This window comes from Chlorocebus sabaeus, chromosome 25, assembly GCF_047675955.1.
Source record: "Chlorocebus sabaeus isolate Y175 chromosome 25, mChlSab1.0.hap1, whole genome shotgun sequence".
In the NCBI taxonomy this organism is placed as follows: Eukaryota; Metazoa; Chordata; class Mammalia; order Primates; family Cercopithecidae; genus Chlorocebus; species Chlorocebus sabaeus.
This window is the reverse complement of record NC_132928.1, coordinates 27,061,151-27,082,976: the sequence shown is the minus strand read 5'-3', so window position 1 is coordinate 27,082,976 and position 21,826 is coordinate 27,061,151. Positions and strand designations below refer to the sequence as shown.

Below are 21,826 nucleotides of genomic sequence, written 5' to 3'. Positions count from 1 at the left end.
TTCCAATTTACTAATTTATATTGAGGGAAAAAATATGAGTATTAAAAACATTTTCTGGTTGGGGACTTCTGCTTCAGTCTGTGGCATATTTTGTTTTATGTAAAATCTGCCACTGAGAATAACTTGAAAAAACTGGATAAATATAAGAAAAAAGTTTTTGAAGGTACTTGAGAGTTATGAAGCAAGTGAGAACTTGAGAGATCAAGATCCTGGAGAGAAGGAAACTTTAAAAGGGTAAACCCAACATTTGGCTCTACTTTTCCCCTTGAGGTATTTGCTGATTAGTAAAGTAGTGGCTATAAACCTGAGAAACTAAACAAGATTTTGGTAATCTCATGGGACTCGGGGAACGATCGGAGTTCAGAAAAAGAGCCCAGCAGATACCCCAGACTTTGACTTAGAACCACTGAAGGGCTACATTCTAAGGGCTTACCAGAAATAGACCAGCCCTTGAAAAGACTGAAGCCTAGCTTCCAATCAGCTGAGTCTCAAAGTGGATTAAGGTACTTCGCCTTAGTCTCCTGGTTCTTAAAGTGTGGTGCCCAGACCAGCAGTATCATCTGAACTAATTAGAAATGCAAATTCTCAGACCCCTACACCAGACCTGCTTAATCAGGACTTCTGGTGGTGTGGTACTCAGAAATTTGTATTGCATAAGCCCTCAAAGTGGTTCTGATACAAGTGAAAGTTTAAGAACCACTTCCTTAGCCTCACTGCCAGGGGGAAAGAATATCCTCTCTGAAGGGTAGCAACAACAGAGTCATGAGTTATCACTTGCTACTTTTTTTTTTTTATTAAATATGCCTGATGTTAATTTAAAAATTAGCATACATACCAAGAAATAAGAGTTACCAAAAGACCAAAAGAAAAACAGACAATAGGAACAGGTCCGGATACTGATATTATCAGACATGGACTTTAAAATAATTGTGATTAATATGTTCCAGAAAATAGATAAGAAGTGCAGGTTTTCACCAGAGAACTGCAATCTATTAAAAACAATCAACTGGAAATTCTAGAAACACTGAAATCAAGAAACTCAGTTGGTGAGTTTGCAGTAGTAGACCAGCTAAAGAAATGATTAGTGAACTGAAAGATTGGACAGTAGGAAATATCTAGAATGAAGCACAGAGAGATAAAAGGATGGAAAATACAGAAAAAGCATGATAAATCAGTAGAACATGGCCAGTAAGCTCTAACGTAAGTGTTTGGAGTCCTAAAAGAAGACAGGAACTAGCTTCATTTTTCACAGAACACTGTTTTTACTTCAAAGCGTTACTGATGGTCAAACAATGGTTATTCACACCTGAGTAATTTGGCAGACATTTTCTTGAAAATAAAGTCAACCGGTTGAGTATTTGTTGCCAATTAAAAATTTAAACTTTCAAGCAGAAATTAGAATTTTAGAAAACTTTTATGCCACCATGAGTAATATTATTGACAGCTTCCCAATATTTGAAGACTGTTCTAAGATCAAAGGTGATATTAAATAATTTATTTTTACTATTATTATATAATGTAGTATGTCAATACTGGGAAGATCTGCTTAATGCAGCAATATTTTACAAATGCACCAATATTTTATAAATGACTAATGAAGATATGTTACAAAATCATGCATGACTAAGAAGATTCTTTGAAAGTACAGATAGACCAAAGGATTTCAATGTAACAGAATATGAAAAATCTATTAATATGTTTTAGAGCAGTGTTCCCCAACCTTTTTGGCAATAGGGACTGGTTTCATGGAAGACAATTTTTCCACAGACTGGTGGAAGCGTTAGGTGTCGGGAATGGTGATGGTTTTGGGACAAAACTGTTCTACTGCAGATCATCAGGCATTAGTTAGATTCTCATAAGGCATGCACAACCTAGATTCCTGGCACGGGCAGATCACAATAGGGTTCACGTCCCTGTGAGAATCTAATGCCACGGCTGATCTGACAGGGGACAGAGCTCAGGCATTAATGCTCACTCGCTCACCTCCTGCTGTACAGCGTGGTTCCTAACAGGCCATGGATCGGTACTGGTCTGCGGCCCAGGGGTTGGGGACCCCTGTTTTATAGTGCACATTGTAACTAACCACCACTTGTGTTGGTGTATCATCAAAGAAAAATATCTCCCAATTATCTGAGAAAGCTATCACAATACTGCTCGCTTTTCCAACTATTTGTGTAAGACTAGATATTCTTTATATATTTTAACCAAAACAGTATATTGACTGCATAAAGAGGATCCCAATGTCTTCTATTAAGCCAACACTGAAGAAATTTATAAAAATGTAAAACAATGCCACTCTTATAATTTTTTGTTTTGGAAGATATAGTTTTTTAAATAAAAAATAATATTGATGTTAAAATGTATTAGGGCTATTATTTTCATTTTTATTTTTAAATTTATTTGACATATAACTACATATTTATGGAAGTACAGTTTGATGTTTTGATACATAGCTATGTTGTATAATGATCTAATCAGAGTAGTTAGTATATTCATCATCCATGCATTTATCATCTTCTCGTGGTAAGAACATTCAAGCCGGGCGCGGTGGCTCAAGCCTGTAATCCCAGCACTTTGGGAGGCCGAGACGGGCGGATCACGAGGTCAGGAGATCGAGACCATCCTGGCTAACACGGTGAAACCCCGTCTCTACTAAGAAATACAAAAAAACTAGCCGGGCGGGCGAGGTGGCAGGTGCCTGTAGTCCCAGCTACTCGGGAGGCTGAGGCAGGAGAATGGCGTAAACCCGGGAGGCGGAGCTTGCAGTGAGCTGAGATCCGGCCACTGCACTCCAGCCTGGACGATGAAGCGAGACTCTGTCTCAAAAAAAAAAAAAAAAAAATTCAAAAGCATCTATTTTACCTATTTTGTAATATACAATATTTTGCTGTTAACCGTAGTCACTTTACTGTGCAATAGAACGTCAGAATTTATTCCTCCTAATTATAACTTTGAACCATGAACCAACCTCTCCCCATCCTTCTCTCACCTCTTCCCTCCCCAGTCTCTGGTAACCACTGTTCTACTCTGATTTTATGATATCAACTCCCCCCACCTTTTTTTAGATTGCACATGTTAGTGAGGTCATGTGGTATTTTTTTTTCTGTGTCTGGCCTATTTCACTTAACCTGATATTCTCCAGATTCATCCATGTTGTTGCAAATGACGAAATTTTATTCTTTTTTCTTAATGGATGGATACTGTTCCATTCGGGATATACACATTTTCTTTACACATTCTTCCATTTTTGAGGACTTGATTCCATATTTTTGTTAATGTAAATAGTGCTGCCATAAACATGGTAGTGCAGATAACTCTTCAATATACTAATTTCCTTTCCTTTGGATGTATACACAGTAGCAGAATTGTTGAATCATATGGTAGTTCTATTTTTAAGTTTTAAAGGAACCTCCATACTGTTTTCCACAATGACTGTACTAGCTTATAGTCCCACCAACTTGTGTAAGTGTTCGCTTTTCTTCACATTCCTGCCAAAACTGGTTTTCTTTTGTCTTTTTGATAATAGTCATTCCAAATGGTGTGAAATGGTACCTCATTGTGGTTTTGATTTTTATTTCTCTGATGGTTTGTGATGTTGACCATTTTTTCTTATACTCATTAGCCATTTGTATGACTTCTTTTGAGAAGTAAATGTCTATTAAGGTCTTTTGCCCATTTTTAAAATCAGGTTTTTGTTTTTTTGTTTTGTTTGCTGCTGAGTTCCTTATATATTCTGGATATTAACTCCTTGTCAGATGTATAGTTTGCAAATTTTCTTTCCCATCCTTTAGGTTGTCTGTTTACTCTGTTTAATACTTTCCTTTGCTATGCAAAAGCTTTTTAGTTTGTTGCAATCTCATTTGTCTATTTTTGCTTTTGTTTCCTATGCTTTTGAGGTCTTATTTAAAATATCCTAGTTTAGCCCAATGTCATGAAGCATTTCTCCTATGTTATCTTCTAGTAGTTCCATAGTTTTGGGTTTCCATGTTAAGTCTTTAATCTACTTTGAATTGATTCCTGTATGTGGTGAGAGGTAGGGATTTAGTCTCATTCTTCTGCATGTGGATGTCCCACTTTCCCAGCAGCATTTATTGAAGAAACAGTTTCTCCCCTAATGTGTGTTCTTGGCACCTTTGTCAAAAATCAGTTGACTTTAGGTGTGTGAATTTATTTCTGGGCTTCCTATTCTGTTCCATTGGTCTATGTGTCTGTTTTTATGCCAGTACCATTCTGTTTTTGTTATTATACATTTGTAGTATATTTTTAAGTCATGTAGTGTGATGCCTCCAGCTTTCCACTCAGAATTGCTTTGGCTATTCATTTTTTTTCTGGTTCATATGAATTTTAGGATTTTGTTTTATTTCTGTGAAGACACCATTTGTGTGTGTGGGGGGGGGGGGGTTTTTTTGTTTTGTTTTGTTTTGTTTTGTTTTGTTTTTTTTAATGGAGTCTTGCTGTGTCGCCCAGGCAAGAATGCAGTGGTGCAATCTTGGCTAAGATGTTAACAAGAAATTACAAAAGATAGAGAACAAGAAAGATAAATCTATAGAAGAGCTTCTAAGAGAAGCCCAAAAAGTATATGTAAAAAGAGAGAAGGACTGACAGAGGGAACAGAAGAAGTCTGTGCCCAAAATCCCAGTGAGTAGTTTGGCAGGAACTACAGTTACAGAACAGGTGACTCAGGATAACTCAGGTCAGAGCAGGTGATCAGGAGTGACTCAGGACAGAGCAGATGATAGAGGCTAGGAGGGGATTGTTTACTGAAGCTAGAGGCAAGGGGCAAAGAGAACTAGGAAGTTAAGCTTTAAAATGGAGAACAGAGAATAAGAGAGCTGAATATACTGACATACTGATTCTTTGAAGAGAAACTTGGAGTTCACTACATTTAACACCTACTGTTATTGTATTGCAGTCTCTTTCTCCCTTTACCTCTAATAATACTTGCTTTATATATCTGGGCATGCTGATCTTGGATGGATGGATGTATTTATAGTTTTTATATCCTCTTGTTTATACCCTTTATCAATGTCTAATGACCTTCTTTGTCTTCTTTTACAGTTTTTGACTTAAAGTCTATTTTATCCGACATGGTTACTCCTGCTCACTTGTTTCCATTTGCATGGAATATCTTTTCCCCTCCCTTCACTTTTAGTCTATGTTTGTCTTTAATGGTTAGGTGAGTCTGTTGTAGGCAGTATATAGTTAGGTCTTGTTTTTAATCAATTCAGCCACTCTGTATCTTTTAACTGGATAATTTAATCCATTTATATTTAAGGTTATTACTGATACAGAAGGTCTTACTCCTGCCATTTTGTTAATTTTTTTCTGGTGGTTTTATAGATCCTTCATTCCTTTCTTCCTCTTTTATTTATTTCTGTGGTCTGGTGGTTTTCTGTGGTGCTGAGCTTTGTTTCCTTTCTCTTTCTTGTTTGTGCCTCTGCGGTAATTTCTTTCTTTGTGGCTACCATGGGCTAACATTATAAGTCTTATAATAGAATGTTTTAAGCTAATAGCAACTTAACTTTGGTTGCATTAAAATACTCTAGACTTCTCTCTTTTGTTGCTGTAATTTACTTTTTTACCTGTGATTGTGTTCCTTAGCTACTAATTGTAACTGTCATGGGTTTTGACCATTTTGACTTTAAACCTTCGTACTAGAGGACTGAGAGACTTACATAGCACCATTACATCACTGGGCTAGTCTGAATTTGATTTATAAATTTACCTCTATTGGTGAGTTTTATACTTTCACATCTTTTCATGAAAGTAATTATCTTTTGTTTCCAGTTATACCATTCTGTTAAATATTTCTTGTAAGGCTAGTCTAGTGGTGATGAATTTTTCTCAGCTTTTGTTTGTCTGGGAAGCTCTTTATTTTTCCTTCATTGGTAGATGATGGCTCTGCTGGATATAGTATTCTTGGCTAAGAGGTTAGGGTTTTTTCCCAAAAAACTTTGAATATATCATCTCATTCTCTCCTGGCCTACAAGGTTTCTCCTGAGAAACCCAGGGGGACAGGGCTGCTGCTTGACCAACTATCAGGCCAAGCATGGGTAGAACAAGGCTACACAACCTTGCAGTGGTCTGTCTTTGGGGCAGGGTTGCTGCTAGACTGGCTGTCAGGCACAGTGGTGTGTGGCCACAGAAGGGTTGGGTGGTTCTGCAGTGGTCTGAGGGGTGGAACCACCGTAGGACTGGTTGTTGGGCTGGATATGGGTGTGCATGAGTTCAACTGGCCAGCTAGCTGTGCAGTGCAGGTATGTACTGGTGAGGGGACTGGCCAGCAGTTAGGTAGTTTCACCCCTGTGCAGGTTTGGCTCTTCCTGGGGTTGGGAGGGTAGTGTGCCACATGGGTGCAAGTGCAGAGGTCTCAGTTGTTCCATCTGGCTAGGCTTCAGGCAGCTAGGATCATAGTGCTACAGGCACCTATGTGAACATGGTAGAGTGATGGCAGGGCTACAGGAATGGAGAAAGTCCATTCCTATACTGGACCACAGGGAAGGGCACATTCTAGTAGTACGTCCAGTTTCAAGATGGTACTGAGTAGCAGCAGCTTAGGATGTGAGGGTCGGGGGCAGGGGATGCTCAAGGTGAGCTCCTACTCTAGGCACAGTAACTGCATGAACTCCTGGCTACTCTCCAAGCTGGATTCAGGGCCTGTGAGGACTGGGGGACTCTCCTATAGCAAGAATTTCTGGCATTTATGGTAGCAATGGGGATCACTGGTGATCTCCAGCTTACTTTTTCCCCTTAAGAAGCCCCCTCTGGCTCCAGGCTGATCCTGGTAGGGGAGACAGTGTGGCAGAAGCAGAATGCGTTGCTCCCCTCTGTATGGTGCTGCCCTGGGCTTTTGTCTTCCACAGGGATTTTGCTGTTCCCCTGGTGCTCTCCAGAGTACTTCTTTGGTCATTTTAATTGAAATATAGTTGTTTATTCTTTGTTTTGGTCCCTTTTTGTGGGAGGATGGGCTTTAGGTAACTCAATTTGGCCATCCTGCTGACATCACTCCAACTTATCTAGGGCTATTTTAATATTACTATTATTATTATTTGAGACAAGGTCTGGCTCTGTCAACCAGGCTGAAGTACAGTGGTGCATTCTCAGCTCACTACAACCTCTGCCACCCAGGCTCAAGCTGTCTTCCCATCTCAGCCTCATGAGTAGGTGGGACTAGAGGCACGTGCCACTGTGCCCAGTTAATTTTTGTATTTTTTGAAGAGACGAGGTTTTGCCATGTTGCCCAGGCTGGTCTCAAACTCCTGGGCTCAAGCCATCTGCCTGCCTGGGCCTCGCAAAGTGCTGGGATTACAGGCATGAGCTCCTGGCTGCTATTATTTTTAAATTAATAAATACATTTTTTAATTTTTAAATTTTAATTTCTAGTAAGATAAATATTAATCCCCATATAAACAAAAGCTGTCTGGGATTCTCAATAATTTTAAAAAATATTAAAGGATCTTGAGACCAAAACATTTTGAGAACCACTGCTCTAGATATTAAAATAACAATTAAATATAGTCTAAGGGTATTATTAACAACTTTATGCCACTAAATGTGATAATATAGACAAAATGGAAAATTTCTTAAAAAACCAAAATAGAAAATTTGAATAAGCCTAACTCTATTAAAGAAATTGAACCCTTTATTTAAAACTTTCCCATAAGGGCTGGGCACAGTGGCTCACGCCTATAAACCAGCACTCTGGGAAGTCGAGGTGGGAGGATTGCTTGAGCTCAGGAGTTCAGGATCAGCCTAGGCAACATAGCGAGACCTGCTCTACTAAATATCAAAAAAAGTTAGCCACGTGTGGTGGCGTGCACCTGTAGTCCCAGCTACTTGCAAGGCTGAGGCGGGAAAATCGCTTGAGTCTAGGAGATCAAGGGTACAGTGAGCTCTCATCACGCCACTGTACTCCAGCATGGGCAACAAAGTAAGACTCTGTCTCAAAAATAAAAACCAAAATCAAAAATAAAACCCTCCCACAGGGAACACTGTAAACCTAGATGACTTGATTGGTGAATTCTTCCAATCATTTAAGGAGGAAATAACCCAAATCTTACACAAATTCTTACAGAAATAGACATGTAGAGAACACTCGCAATTCATATAACCTTAATTCATGAAGCTGACTAGCATATTACAAGAAGAGAAAATTATAAGCCAATTTCTTTCATGAATGTGGTAGAAATTCCAAACTAAATATTAGCGAATATGTTTAAAAATCTATATAAAAAGATGGTACATCTTGGCCAAGTTGAGCTTGTCCCAATAATTCAACATTGCTTTATCATTCAAAAATTATTCAATGTAATTCATCTTCCTAACACAAAAAAGGAGAAAAGCAATCATCTCAATATATGGGGAAGAATAGCATGTGATAAAGTTCAACATACACTAATGATTAAAAAACAGCAATGAGAAACCCTCTTAGCCCGTTTTCTATAGGAATAGAAGGCAGTTGCTTTAGTTTGATGAGTAGTATCTGCATAAATCTTACCAAAAAAAATTACACTTAATGAAAAAATGCTGAAAGCATTCTCTTTGATAGCAGGATTACAGAGAATGAAAGCTTACTATCATCACTGCTTTTTAGCATGTCCTAGAGATTCTAGCCAAAGCATTAAGGCAAGAAAAGAAATAAAAATTGGAAGGATAGGAAAGAAGAAATAAAATTCTCATTTTACAGATGACATGATTCTGTGTGAATAATAATACATTTACAAATACAATAGTCCCCTGTTATCCATCAGAGACACATTTCATTTTTTTTTCTTTTGAGACCGAGTTTCACTCTTGTCACCCAGGCTGGAGTACAGTGGCGCGATCTCAGTTCACTGCAACCTCAGCCTCCAAGTTCAAGTGATTCTCTTGTCTCAGCCTCCTGAGTAGCTGGGATTACAGGTGCCTGCCAGCATGCCTGGCTAATTTTTGTATTTTTAGTAGAGACAGGGTTCCACCATATTGGTCAGGTTGGTCTTGAACTCCTGACCTCAGGTGATCCGCCCACCTTGGCCTCCCAAAGTGCTGGGATTACAGGAGTGAGCAACTGTGCAATACCTTTCAAGACTTTCAGTGGATGCCTGAACCTACAGATAGTGTAAAACCCTATATAAATACTATTTTTTCCTATAAATACATATCTATGCTAAAGTTTAACTTATAATTAGGCATAGTAAGAGATTAACTATAATACTAATAACCAATAATAAAATAGAACAGTTATAACAAAATGCCAGCATCACTACTCTTGCATTTTGGGGCCATTATTAAGTAGAATAAGTATTACTTGAATATAAACACTGTGATATCACAACAGTGCATGATTTGCATCTCAGGAGGGACAGAATGGAACAGCACGAAATTTCACCACACTAATCAGAACAGTGCACAATTGAAAATGTATGAATTGTTTGTTGATGGAAATTTTCATTTAATATTTTCAGACCACATTTCACCATGGGCTACTGAAACCACAGAAAGCAAAACCACAGATAAGGGGGAACTACTGTAATGACTTGGATTCCGTAATGTTTACTGATGGTTGATAGCATTTCTTGTCATTAAGTTCATTCCTAGAATGTGGAAATCTCTTCAGTATGTGGAAGCACTTTGTCATTCCTCAAGTACATGCAGCAAAGATCTTGCTTTTGCTATTACTCTTTTTTCTCTGCAGGTCCTATCTAACTCCTGTACGGGATGAGGAAGCAGAGTCTTTACGGAAAGCACGCTCCAGACAAGCTCGGCAGACACGAAGGTCTACTCAAGTGAGTGTGGCTTTTTTTTTTAATGTCATTTTGTCTATCTACCCTTCTTTTGGAGGTATGATCAAAACACACTACAATATCCATGTTCATCTGCTGATTTGAACAAACACACACACACACACACACACACACACAGACACACACACACGGCTTGGCATGGTGGCTCATGCCTGTAATCCCAGCAATTTGGGAAGCCAAGGAGTTGAGACCAGGAGCACTCCTGACTTGAGGTCAGGAGTTCGAGACCAGCTTGGCCAATGTGGTGAAACCCTGTGTCTACTAAAAATATGAAAATTAGCCAGGCATGGTGTTGCGTGCCTGTGATTTCAGTTACTCGGGAGGATGAGGTCGGAGAATTGCTTGAACCTGGGAGGCAGAAGTTCCAGTGAGCCAAGATTACACCACAGCCCTCCTGGGCAACAGAACAAGACTCCGTCTCAAAAAAAACAAGACAAAATAAAACACATACATGAAAATGACTGCCCTATTCCAGCCACAGTCTTAAAAGCTTTCATTGTGTTGAATCTTACACTACATAGAACCAAATTAATTTACAGCTACATCTACCCATTCTCACCAATATTCCTCCAGACTTAGAACAGGTTTGTCTCCTTTCCTTCACAAGATTAATTATTCCACTTGTGCTCAAAGACCTTAAGAACCCCTGTACATCCCTATATCCCTACTACATTTTAAGAATCCCTAAGGGAAAAGAGTTTGGCAGTTCCTCAAAATTTTAAACATAGAGTTACCATTTGACTCAGCAGTTCTGCTTAAGAGAAATGAAAACATATATTCATATAAAAACTTGTATATAGGTGTTTGTAATAGTATTATTCATAATAGCCAAAAAGTAAAAATAAGCCAAATGTCTATTAACTAATGAATGGGTAAATAAAATGTGATATATCCATACAATGGAATACCATTTGGCAATAAAAAGAAATGAAGTACTGATACATGTTACAACATGGATGAACCTTGAGAAAACATTATGCTAAGTGAAAGAAGCCAGGCAAAAAACACTCCATATATTATATGATTCCATTTATATGAAATGTCCCAAATAGGCAAATCCAAAGAGACAGAAATTAGATTAGTGCCAGGGCTAGGGTGAAGGCAGAATGGTGAGTGTGTGGTTTATTTTTGGGGTGATGAAAATGTTATGAAATTAGATGTGGTAATAATTTTATAACTGTGAATAAACTAAAAACTAAGGAATTGTATACTTTCAAATGGTGAGTTATATGATATAAGGATTGTATTTTAATAAAGATATTACAAAAGGAATCCCTGAGGGAGTCATTGAAGCAGTTTAAGGGAATATGACATAGTCTACATTATGTGTTAGAAAAATCACCCTGCAGATAATTGATGGGAATGGTAGGTAGAGGTACGTTTGCCAAGCCTGGAAGCAAGAAGACTTGCTGGGAAGCTGTATTGTAGTCCCAGGAAATTACAAGGCAATGAAATCAAGTTGTAATAACAATGAGAATGGAGAGAAGGCTATGAATTTCTTATTTAAAGAAGCAAAGAAAGATGAGCCCCTGAAGCAGGATGAAAAGAAGCAGCAAGAGCGGTGAAAAGAAAATCAGAAAATAGTAGCAGCATGGAAGTGAATGAAAAGTCCATTTCCAGTGAAAAGGAGAAGTTCCACAGTTTTGAATACTACAGAGGTCAAGTAGCAAATTTGATCACTGGAAAGGAGACATTATATATGGCAGCAAAAACACGCTTGTTGTCTTCCTTGACTCTCCCAAAGTAGGTTATATATTCTTCCTTTATTTTTACTTGATGATTGTCTGTTTCATCCACTAGAATGTAACCCCCATGAGGACCAAGACTGACTGTTTTTTTGTTTTGTTTTATCGTGGTGAAATATACCTAACATAAAACTTACCAGTTTTACCATTTTTAAGTTTACACAGTTTAATGGCATTAAGTACATTTACATCGTTGTATAACTATCACCACTATTCATCTCTAGAACTTTCTTCCTCTTCCCAAACTGAAGTTCTGTATCCATTAAATAATTACTCCCCATTTCCCTCTGGCAACCCCGCTTCCACTTTCTGTCTATGAACTTGACTGCTAGGAACCTCAAATAAGTAGAATCATATCGTAGTTGTCCTTTTGTGTTGTATTTTACTTAGCATAGTTATCAAGGTTCATCCATGATACCTGACACATCATGATACATGACACATTGTAGCATGTGTCAAAGTTCCTCCCTTTTAAAGGCTGAATATTTCAGCCTTTTATGGATACTGCATTTTGTGTATCCATTCATCTGTCAGTAGACATTGGGTTGCTTCCACCTTTTGGCTATTTAATGCTGCTATGAGAATGTCTATACAAATATCTCCCTGAAACCCTGCTTTCAGTTCTTTTGGTATATACCGAGAAATGGAATTTGCTGGATCATACAGTAATTCAATTTTTAATTTTCTGAGGAACTCCCATGCTGTTTTCCTTAGCGGCTGTACCATTTTATGTTCCCATCAGCAGTGCACAAGGGTTCTAATTTCTCCACATCCTCACCAATATTTGGTTTTTTTTGTTTGTTTTTATGAGATGGAGTTTCGCTGTTGTCACGCAGGCTAGGGTGCAATGGTGTGATCTTGGCTCACTGCAACCTCTGCCTCCAGGGTTCAAGCAATTCACCTGCGTCAGCCTCCCAAGTAGCTGGGATTACAGGCGCCCATCACCACACCTGGCTAATTTTTGTATTTTTAGTAGAGATGGTGTTTCACCATGTTAGCCAGGCTTGTCTTGAACTCCTGACCTCAAGTGATCTACCCACCTTGGCCTTTCAAAGTGCTGGGATTACAGGTGTGAGCCACCACTCCCAGCCTGGTTTTTTTGGTAGTAACCATCCTAATGGGTGTGAAAAAGAAGACTGACTATACTTTTGATCATCTTTTCCACCATCATACAGTAAATAAATCACTATATATTTATTGATTAAATAAATGAGTGAGAAATAAATGATATGGGAAGATAAATTGCTCTGGATTGATTTCAAGTTTGTTTATGAAGGAATGGGAAAAGATGGGGAAGTTGCTGGAGAGGGGCATAGAATTGAAGGTGGGAGAGACAGGAACATAGAACCGTCTTAGAGGGAAAGATTCAGTAGAGAGGGAGTGAAGGTCCATGTCAAAACTTGAATAGATCTTTGAACTCCTTGAAATGTGTACATAATTTTTGAGGAGATTTTATTAGATTCTCAGTAGTCTTCATGAGATTCTCAAAGGGACCACTGACTCCCAAAGAAAGTAAAATCTAAGCTTCTTAGCATAGCTTACAAAATCTGTTATGACCTAGCCTCTGCCTGCTTTCCTCAAATCACCTATCCTCATTCTCCCTCTCTCCTCCCACTTTCCTTTTTTTGTTGTGTGCTTCATCTTTGCTATGTTACCTACATATTTCTAAATCATCCATGGCCTCTCTTGTTTCTGTATCTTTGTACAGGATGCCTCTACCTATAATGCCTTTTCTCCCTCCCCCTACCCAAGTTCTTTTTACTCTTTAGAACCCAGTGTTAAGTATTCCTCTTATATACTCCTGTGTTTCTGTTTTAATACTTACATTCTCTCATTATACTCATCTGTTTTCTTATGTCTTTTCTGCTAGACTAAAAGGTTCTTGACAGTAATCATTTGATTTGCCTTTGTAGTTCTAGTGCCTAAAGACACCTAATTCTTTATTAACAGAATGAATAAGTAAATGAATTAATAGTAAAAAAGCCAGGTGTGGGGAGGGGAAGCAAGTTGTGGATACGGTACCTGATCAACTACCTTCCAGCTTTGGAACTTCCTTCTTCTGAGGACTCACGCACATAACTACTTGAGTTGGAATCAACTCATGCTCTTTCTAAACTCCTTTTCTCCCTTCTCCTGTAGTTTTGTCATCATTTGCCTTTCTTCTGTCTTGCTGCCCCTATGACCCTGCGGGGCGAACATTAATTGTTGGAATATCCATATATGATTCCTAGAGTGACTTGGGAATTGATGTTAGAGAAAAGCTAGTCTAGGAGTTTTAAGAGGTTGTGTTGTTGTTATTCTAGCCTAGCTCTGAATTTTCATCTTGTTGAGCTAGGTTTTTCTTTTTTTAAGTGAAATTTTTTTCCCAGTATCTGCTGTTTAGAGAATCTCTGTTCATAACCATTTGATCTTGGGAGGGTAGGGACCTTTCAAATAAAGATACGGAGAACTATTTGGTATGGAAAAAGTACATCTATAACAGGCAGACATCAATGTTGACCTATTTTCTGGAGATCAAACTAGAAAAACTAAAGTATTACATTCAAAATATACCTAGACTCAGGCCTGGGTTCTTTGTACAGTGAGATGCTTATTTTAAGCATGTATTGCTTGGAGTGACCTCATTATGCATTTTGGGGGGCTTCATTTTGGTATTTGATAACTATTAGATCTTTTTGGGAATACTGCTGCTCAATCAAGAGTTATTCCATGGTTAGTGTGAATCAGCCCTGATCTTGTGATATTTTCCCAGGGTGTCACCCTAACGGACCTTCAGGAAGCAGAAAGGACTTTCAGCCGGTCGAGGGCAGAGAGGCAAGCTCAGGAGCAGCCTTGTGAGAAGCCCACAGACACTGAAGGGCTTGAGGGGAGCCCTGAGAAGCATGAGCCCTCAGCAGTTCCAGCAACAGAAGCTGGGGAGGGCCAGCAGCCGTGGGGCAGGAGTCTGGATGAAGAGGTGAGCTCATTTTTGCTGTCATGTACTGTGCTAAAAGCAGGGTAATTAGTTTGGGGAGTGTCTTCTTCACTGATAGTTCAAAGGCTGTGTTCTACCTTGCGATGGACAACTTACTCTGTATGGCTGTCTTTAGTTGGGAAACCTGTGTGACAAAAATTTAGAGGATGTTGGTCCTTAAATGACCATTTTTTTTTCTCCTGAGAGTTCACTGATGCTTTTGAATAAATGTCCTTCTATTCTAAAAAGAGAGACCGTAGTATGACAAAATGCAAATTAAAAATATAAGCATGTATTGAGTGTTTACTTTACTCAATACATGCTTACTTTATGCCAGGCACTATTTTAAGTATACTTCTTATGTATTAATGCATTTAATCCTCATAACAACCCTCTGAGGTAAATATTACTATTTCTATTTTATATATGAGGAAATTGAATCACAGAGGTTGAGGAATTTGCCCAACATTTCACATAGCCAAGAAGTGGTTAAGCCAGAGTTTGAACATAGGCAGCCTGACTCCACAGCTTGCTCTCTTAACTGCTAGTGTATTGTTTTTCAAACTCTTATAACCTAAGGGCTTACAAAGCACTCATGAGTGTCACCGTTGGGAAGGACATTTTGATTTATGTTTCATTTCTCTAGTGGAGTTGGTAGTCAAAGGTATAAGTTTATATTTAGGGTGAACATAACTCGTGGTTTATCTAAGATGGTTCCAATTACAACTGTTGTCTTTGTGCAATTATCATTACCACTCCTTTGCACTCTCAAAAGTGTCCCAGTTTGGACAGATAAATATTATGGTCACTGTGGTTATAGAGGAAAGTAATCTCCTTCTTGCTTTGACTCTGAATGGCTAGATTCCATAAACTGAAGTTCTATTTTGTATTTTGTTTGTTTTATAAGCTACTATTTATTAAGTACCTATTACCAGCTATTCTTCTAAGCACCTAATGCACATTTTCTTATTTAATCCTCATAATCCTCTCTGAAGAAGGTGTTATCTCTATTTTATAGATGAGGATGTTATGGCTCAGAGAAGCTAAGTAACTTATTCAAGGTCACACAGCTAGTAAGTGCTGAAGCTAGAATTTGAACAAAGATCTGTCTGACTCCAAATGTACTACATTTTATTGTATGTGTCTTTATAAATCACAAAAATGTGTACAATCTCTATGTCATAAATTTAATGTGTAGTAAGGATTTATCTATCTCTGAGTCTTCCATAAACCAAGTTAAGGCTTATTGTTAGGCTCTATCTGTCCTAACTCTCAGGTTGAAAAAAAAAAAAAAAAAAAGACAACAACAAAGCAGAATTGCTTGAACCCAGGAGGCGGAGGTTGCAATGAACCAAGATCGCGCCACTGCACTCCAGCCTGGGCAACAGAGCAAGATTCCGTCTCCAAAAAAAAAAGAAAAAGAAAACAACAAAACAAAACTACAAAAAGGAAAATGGGAACTTTAGAAAGTTTCAATAAGCCTGGTTATGGCAAGCTGGTAGAGTATTCAGAACTCAGTAGGATACATTTGTTCTCTGTTCTCAGATAATCCCTACATTCTGCTGCTTAATGCTCCTGATCTTTTTGTTTCCCTACATAAACCTTGCCTTTCAGCACTCCATCTTAAAAAGGCCATCATTCTTGTTTTCATTCCAAGATCAAAGGAATTTTTTTTACACAGTTAATGCTATGTAGTACCCTTTGGTCACTTGATGAATAATTCGCTTGAACTGCTCTCAACATGATGGGATTCTCAGAGTAGGAGTCTAGCAGCTGTTTTTTTTTTCTGTCTAATTAACTGACTTTAGCTTAGTTCACTTATTGAGGACCTATTCCCAGGTACTCAGTATTGATCGTCATCTACTCATAAGCCTCTTAATATAGAAAAAAAAGCATTTTGTATAATCCTGCTGTCCTTATCCTTTAGATGGACTTGACTTCTAGTATCTCATGTTGTGGATTATTTCCAGCCTATCTGTCATCGCCTGAGGTGCCCAACTCAGCCAGACAAACCCACCACGCCAGCATCTCCTTCTACATCAAGACCCTCACTCTACACCAGTTCCCACTTGCTACGGACAAATAGATTTTCAGTCCCTGATTCTGAGAGTTCAAAGACTACCACAAATACTACAACTGCAAAGGAAATGGACAAAAATGGTATGTAGAGCTTCAAAAGACACAGGCCCCTCCACAGTGCACATCCCCCAGATTCTTAAAGTTCATACTTTATTTTATCTCTGGCCAGAGAATCAAGAAGCAGATTTGGATGAGCAGTATTCTAGGAGGCTGTCCGTCCGAGAGAGGAGGCGGCCCAAGGAACGACGAAGAGGTACAGGCATCAATTTCTGGACAAAGGATGTAAGTGGACTGGTCTGTGCTGATGCATATCATATTACTCTTGGCCACCATCCTTTCAGTTGAGTTTAAAAGAAAGAGTCCTACATGGTGCCATGAATCTTGCAGATTCTCAGGAAGTATTACTGAGGAAAAGAGAAGAAAGACCTAACTAGTGTGGGACTCATTTGGTATGTTCCTGCTAGATTGCCAGTATCTAGTACAGTGCTAAGCACATGGCAGGCACTCAGTAAATAATTGGCAAAGAATTAAAAAACTGGAAATATACAACAGCCATATAAACAAATATAAGAAGTGAATAAGCTTGTCAAGTTTTAGTAGTCCTTCCTAATATTCCCTGAATGTCATGTAGTGAGTCAACAATATCTTTTTTTTTTTTTTTTTTTTTTTTTTGAGACAGAGTCTGGCTCTGTCGCCCTGAGTCAACAATATCTTAATGCCACACATGAGCAGAGATTCTAACTAAATATTGTAGGAGTACTACAAGAAGTTCAAGGAACTTAAAACCTCTAAGTAATACAAGGTCACTTAGTTTTACTCTTTTGGAGAAAAAGAACAAATAACATAAAATAGATAAACTTTGGCTTTCAAATAAAGACAGATATACCAATGTTTACTAACCACAAATACACACTCAGTAGTTCCATTCGTCCTCTTCCATATCTTGTTTGGTACCCTTCTCATTCAACCTTATTATTGGCATTTTAAAGAACAAGTGGCCAATAACTTGGACAAGAGGACCCTGCCTACCAATGACTCATTTGAAAATTGGACAAACTTTATTCAGTGAGACAAGAAATGAGACAGTAGTAGTCATCTATTATAAATTATTTTTAGATAAAAGTATTTTATTGTTATAGGGCCAAATTGATAAGTATTGACAAAGATGAAATTAAGTCTGTCTGTCTGTCATCTGTCTTAAAGATATCCCTTTTCCGGTCGGGCACGGTGGCTCACGCCTGTAATCTCAGCACTTTGGGAGGCTGAGGTGAGCGGATCACCAGGTCAGGAGATTGAGACTATCCTGGCTAATAAGGTGAAACCCTGTCTCTACTAAAAATACAAAAAATTAGCCGGGTGTGGTGGCAGGTGCCTGTAGTCCCAGCTACTTAGGAGGCTGAGGCAGGAGAATGGCGTGAACCCGGGAGGCAGAGCTTGCAGTGAGCCAAGATTGGGCCACCGCACTCCAGCCTGGGCTATAGAGTGAGACTCCGTCTCAAAAAAAAAAAAAAAAAAAAAAAAAAAAAAATCCCTTTTCCAATTGTGGTCTATTTGACTTTTTAGACTACAGGTGACATTTCTAAATTGCCTGCCTGTGATGGCTGTGAAAAGTAGCAGTAACAGAGCATCACTTGGAAGTCAATTCTCATTGCCCATGTTTGAAATGCCAAGATGCATAATTGATGGGATCTGACCTTGTTGCTTTCAAGGATGTCTCTGACGATGAGCCTCTTGATTTTCTTCCTTTTTCTTTTTTAGGAGGATGAAACTGATGGCTCTGAAGAGGTCAAAGAAACATGGGTAAGTGACAAACCAGTGAGGCTTGTCTCTTGAGAGCACAGTCTTGCTCTTGTATATAATTTTAGTAGAAGAAAGAGCAAGACTTAATGCAGATTTTAGTTGAGAGGGAGTTTGGAGATAGACATTCCTCTAAGAGATGGGGCAGGTGTTAGTTTGTGGTACTGTTTTCTCATGTGGTATAACAATGCCTGTGCTCTTGAACCAGTTTCCTACATTTTTCTTTGCCTGCTGCCAATCTTTCACCCTGTTATAGGATCCATCATTTTCTCTCTTCTGAGTATGTTATTGGATTATATGAAATACTTTGAAATCTTTGAATGAAAAGTAATACCAGTTCCTTTTTGGATCCACACTAATAGAGAGGGACATAAATGTGGAGAATGTAAAACATCAGACAGTCCCCAAGTCATTTATATTTTACTTTGAGATAAGATTAAACATCTGGCATCTTATATAACTCTGACCTTTTAAGGCCTGACATCCAACTCTTCCCTGCAGTGAAAGGCCTAAGTTCAGCTTTTCTGAAGATACTCCAGGCTCCTGTAAGCCACTCAGACATGATTGGTGGTGGTTTTCTTTTCAGTACTGTTTTCCAAGAAGGAAGGAAATTGGTTTTGACTAAATTACTTGAAATACACGTGCTTTTCTATTGAAATTAATAAAAAGATGACCTTTTTGTATCCTGCAACTTATGGGAAGTATGTTCTCAGAGTGTATTTAATAACCTGTACTGAAAATTAACATCTAACTCATCATTAGCAGAGAAGATATAAATAATATACTGTCATTTATCTGCCTATATTTTTGTCTAGATCGAAAACAGACAATAGTAGCCTTCCAGAAAGTAGTGTCTTTAATGACTGATGGTGACATAGGTGAGAATTGCCTGTCCTTGGTTGAAGCTGGGGCTACTTCATAAAGGCAAGCTGTGTGGTGTGGAAATAGTATATAGAGGTTCCTTGGAGCAAGAGTGTGTGCATGTGTGTATGTGTATAAATTACAGCAATTCTTAGTTTCTTCAAGGGGCTTGGAAAGGCTTTTGGAGGTAGGAAGAGTGAATACAGGAAAGTTCTTTTGGGGAATTATAACTCTAAAGAATATGTAACTCAGGAAATACAACTCAGAGGATCTGAGTTATAGATTATAGAGTACTGAAATGGAACATTACCCATACAGAATTACATAGGCCATTTAAATCCAGGGAATTGCAAAAGGGAAGTTTTTGTGGTCTAAGAATGTCTTTTGCTAGTGAAAATTCTTTTCTCTACTTTTCTAATCTTCTTGGCAGTGGAAAATCCTAGCCTACAGGGTACCAAGTAAGGAAAATTAAGATGATCTTGATCTTAATCTTGATCTCTAGGAAGCAGAACTTCCTAGAGAATTTTACTTTAGGACTGTTGACTTGAAAGTATGAAGAAAAGCAGAGACTGTTGCGGTTTGATGTGGGAGGCATTTGTCAGACTAAAAATACTCCACACACCCAATTGCAAAGGGCATTTACTAGTGTTTACCATGTGTCAAGAAAACAACAATGTGAATCAAAAAGAATAAACAGCCCAGTATCTCTGGACTGGTACATTTGAATTTATGCAGGTAAGCTAGGGGTTGCTGTAAGAAATATATTCCAAGTTCCAATCTCCAGCCTCGCCAATAGTGCAGAAAGAAAGGCTGATAATGAATCAGCATAGGGTGAGGCATCCTTTTTGTCAGAGTCTTATATTTGCTTGTTTCATTTATTTCAGTTAAATTCTTAACTGTTTTTCTCCCTTGAGCACTCTCTCCTAATGCTAGCAGGCATGATGCCGTTATCTATATGGGCCTATAGAGCCACATGCCTCATCATGACCCAGTGTAAATTCCTACATTTCTACTTCAAGACAATCAGTAGTATCTTATGACCACCTCTCTACCCTAAATCCATTTTCATCCATCAGGCAGTACAGTTAACTCAGCTCTGCAACAACAAATGAGCCAGTCAGAGTGGGGGGCATTCTATTGAAATGGTGCTGTTAACTAATCAGCATGGATACAGTTGAGAAGCCAGGGCAGCTCTTTCCTTTCTTGGTTTTTGATTCAATAAAACTATATCTGCTATTGAGGTCATGCCGACTTCCTTCTCTTCCCTAGCCCACTCCTTAAGAGTGATAGTATCTATTATTTTTAAAGTTATCTCTTCCCAAGACTCTAATATCTTTTTTTTTAACTGAAATATAATTTACAATTAATGCACAGATTTTAAATACAGTGTTTCCTGGGTTTTGACACTTGTATGTACCAGCATAACCACTACCCAAATCAAGATACAGAACTTTCCCATCACCTTAAAACATTTCATCATTAATGCTCAAGAATAAGCGATACTAATTTATGGTGATAGAAATCAGAAGAGTGGTTGCCTCTCAGGACAGAGAATTGAATGGAAAAGATAGAAATCAACCAGCAATAATGTTTAATTTTTTTTTTTTTTTTTTTTTTTTTTTTTTGAGACAGGGTCTTGCTCTTTCACCCAGGCTGGAGTGCAGTGGTGCAATCATGGCTCACTGTGGCCTCAACCTCCCAGGCTCAAGTGATCCTACTACCTCAGCGTCCCAGGTAGCTGGGACTACAGGTGCAAGCCACCACGCCCAGCTAATTTTTGGAGTTTTTCTAGAGACGGGGTTTCACCACGTTGCCCAGGCTGGTCTCGAATTCCTGGGCTCAAACATTCCTCCTGCCTTGGCCTCCCAAAATGTTGGGATTATAGGCATGAGCCACAATGCCCAGCCAATAATATTTAATTTTAATGCTAGAAAGGAAGCTTTAATGGTTATTATTTTTATCTTATACCTCCAGTCAGAGTTAGACCTAAATGATTCAAAATACCTATGGTTTTTTTCCCCCTCTTCTTAGAGATTTCAAAAGAAGATTGTTTAATACTTCACTTATATAGCAGTGACAACAGCATGGTTTAGGAGACCTTTCTGTTGTTTAAACTGAATCTCTATTGAGGTCATTGAAGTTCATTTCCTTTTTTATATAACAAGAAAAATGTAACCAACATTTATATACAGGTAAGATATATGGTCAGGAATGGCCATAATGTTTGCTGTCAATAGAATATTTGGTCAGGGAAATGCAAATCAAAACCACAATGAAATAGATCATCTGATCTCTTAGAATGGCTGTTATCAAAAAGACAAAAAATAACAAAACCTAGTGAGGATGTAGAGAAAAAGAAACTCTTAATACACTATTGATGGGAATATAAATTATTGTAGCCATTATGGAAAGCAGTATGGAGGTTCCTCAAAAACTAAACATTGAACTACCATATGATTCAGCAGTCCCACTACTGGGTATTTATCCAGAGGAAAGAAAAACAGTGTATCAAAGAGATAATGCTCCCTAGTGGTCTAGTGGTTAGGATTTGGTGCTCTTGCTCTCTCTCGTGCTCTGTCTCTCTCCCGCTCTTTCTATCTCTCTCTCTC

At 38.4% G+C, this 21,826-nt stretch overlaps 1 protein-coding gene across 9 annotated transcripts in view; it reads left to right on the top strand.

Moving 5' to 3' along the window:
- PPP1R12B (protein phosphatase 1 regulatory subunit 12B) overlaps window positions 1–21,826 on the top strand; it is a 237,000-nt gene that overhangs the window by 129,146 nt on the left and 86,028 nt on the right. For all 9 annotated transcript variants that reach the window (XR_012091213.1, XR_496491.3, XR_496490.3 and 6 more), the window contains 5 exons: window positions 9,674–9,764; window positions 14,280–14,483; window positions 16,451–16,640; window positions 16,729–16,841; window positions 18,318–18,359. Coding sequence is in view for 6 of the 9 variants with exons in the window: in XM_037985736.2 (XP_037841664.2) it covers window positions 9,674–9,764; window positions 14,280–14,483; window positions 16,451–16,640; window positions 16,729–16,841; window positions 18,318–18,359 (640 nt within the window). In the remaining 3 variants the exon portion in view is untranslated. The remainder of the gene's footprint in view (window positions 1–9,673; window positions 9,765–14,279; window positions 14,484–16,450; window positions 16,641–16,728; window positions 16,842–18,317; window positions 18,360–21,826) is intronic.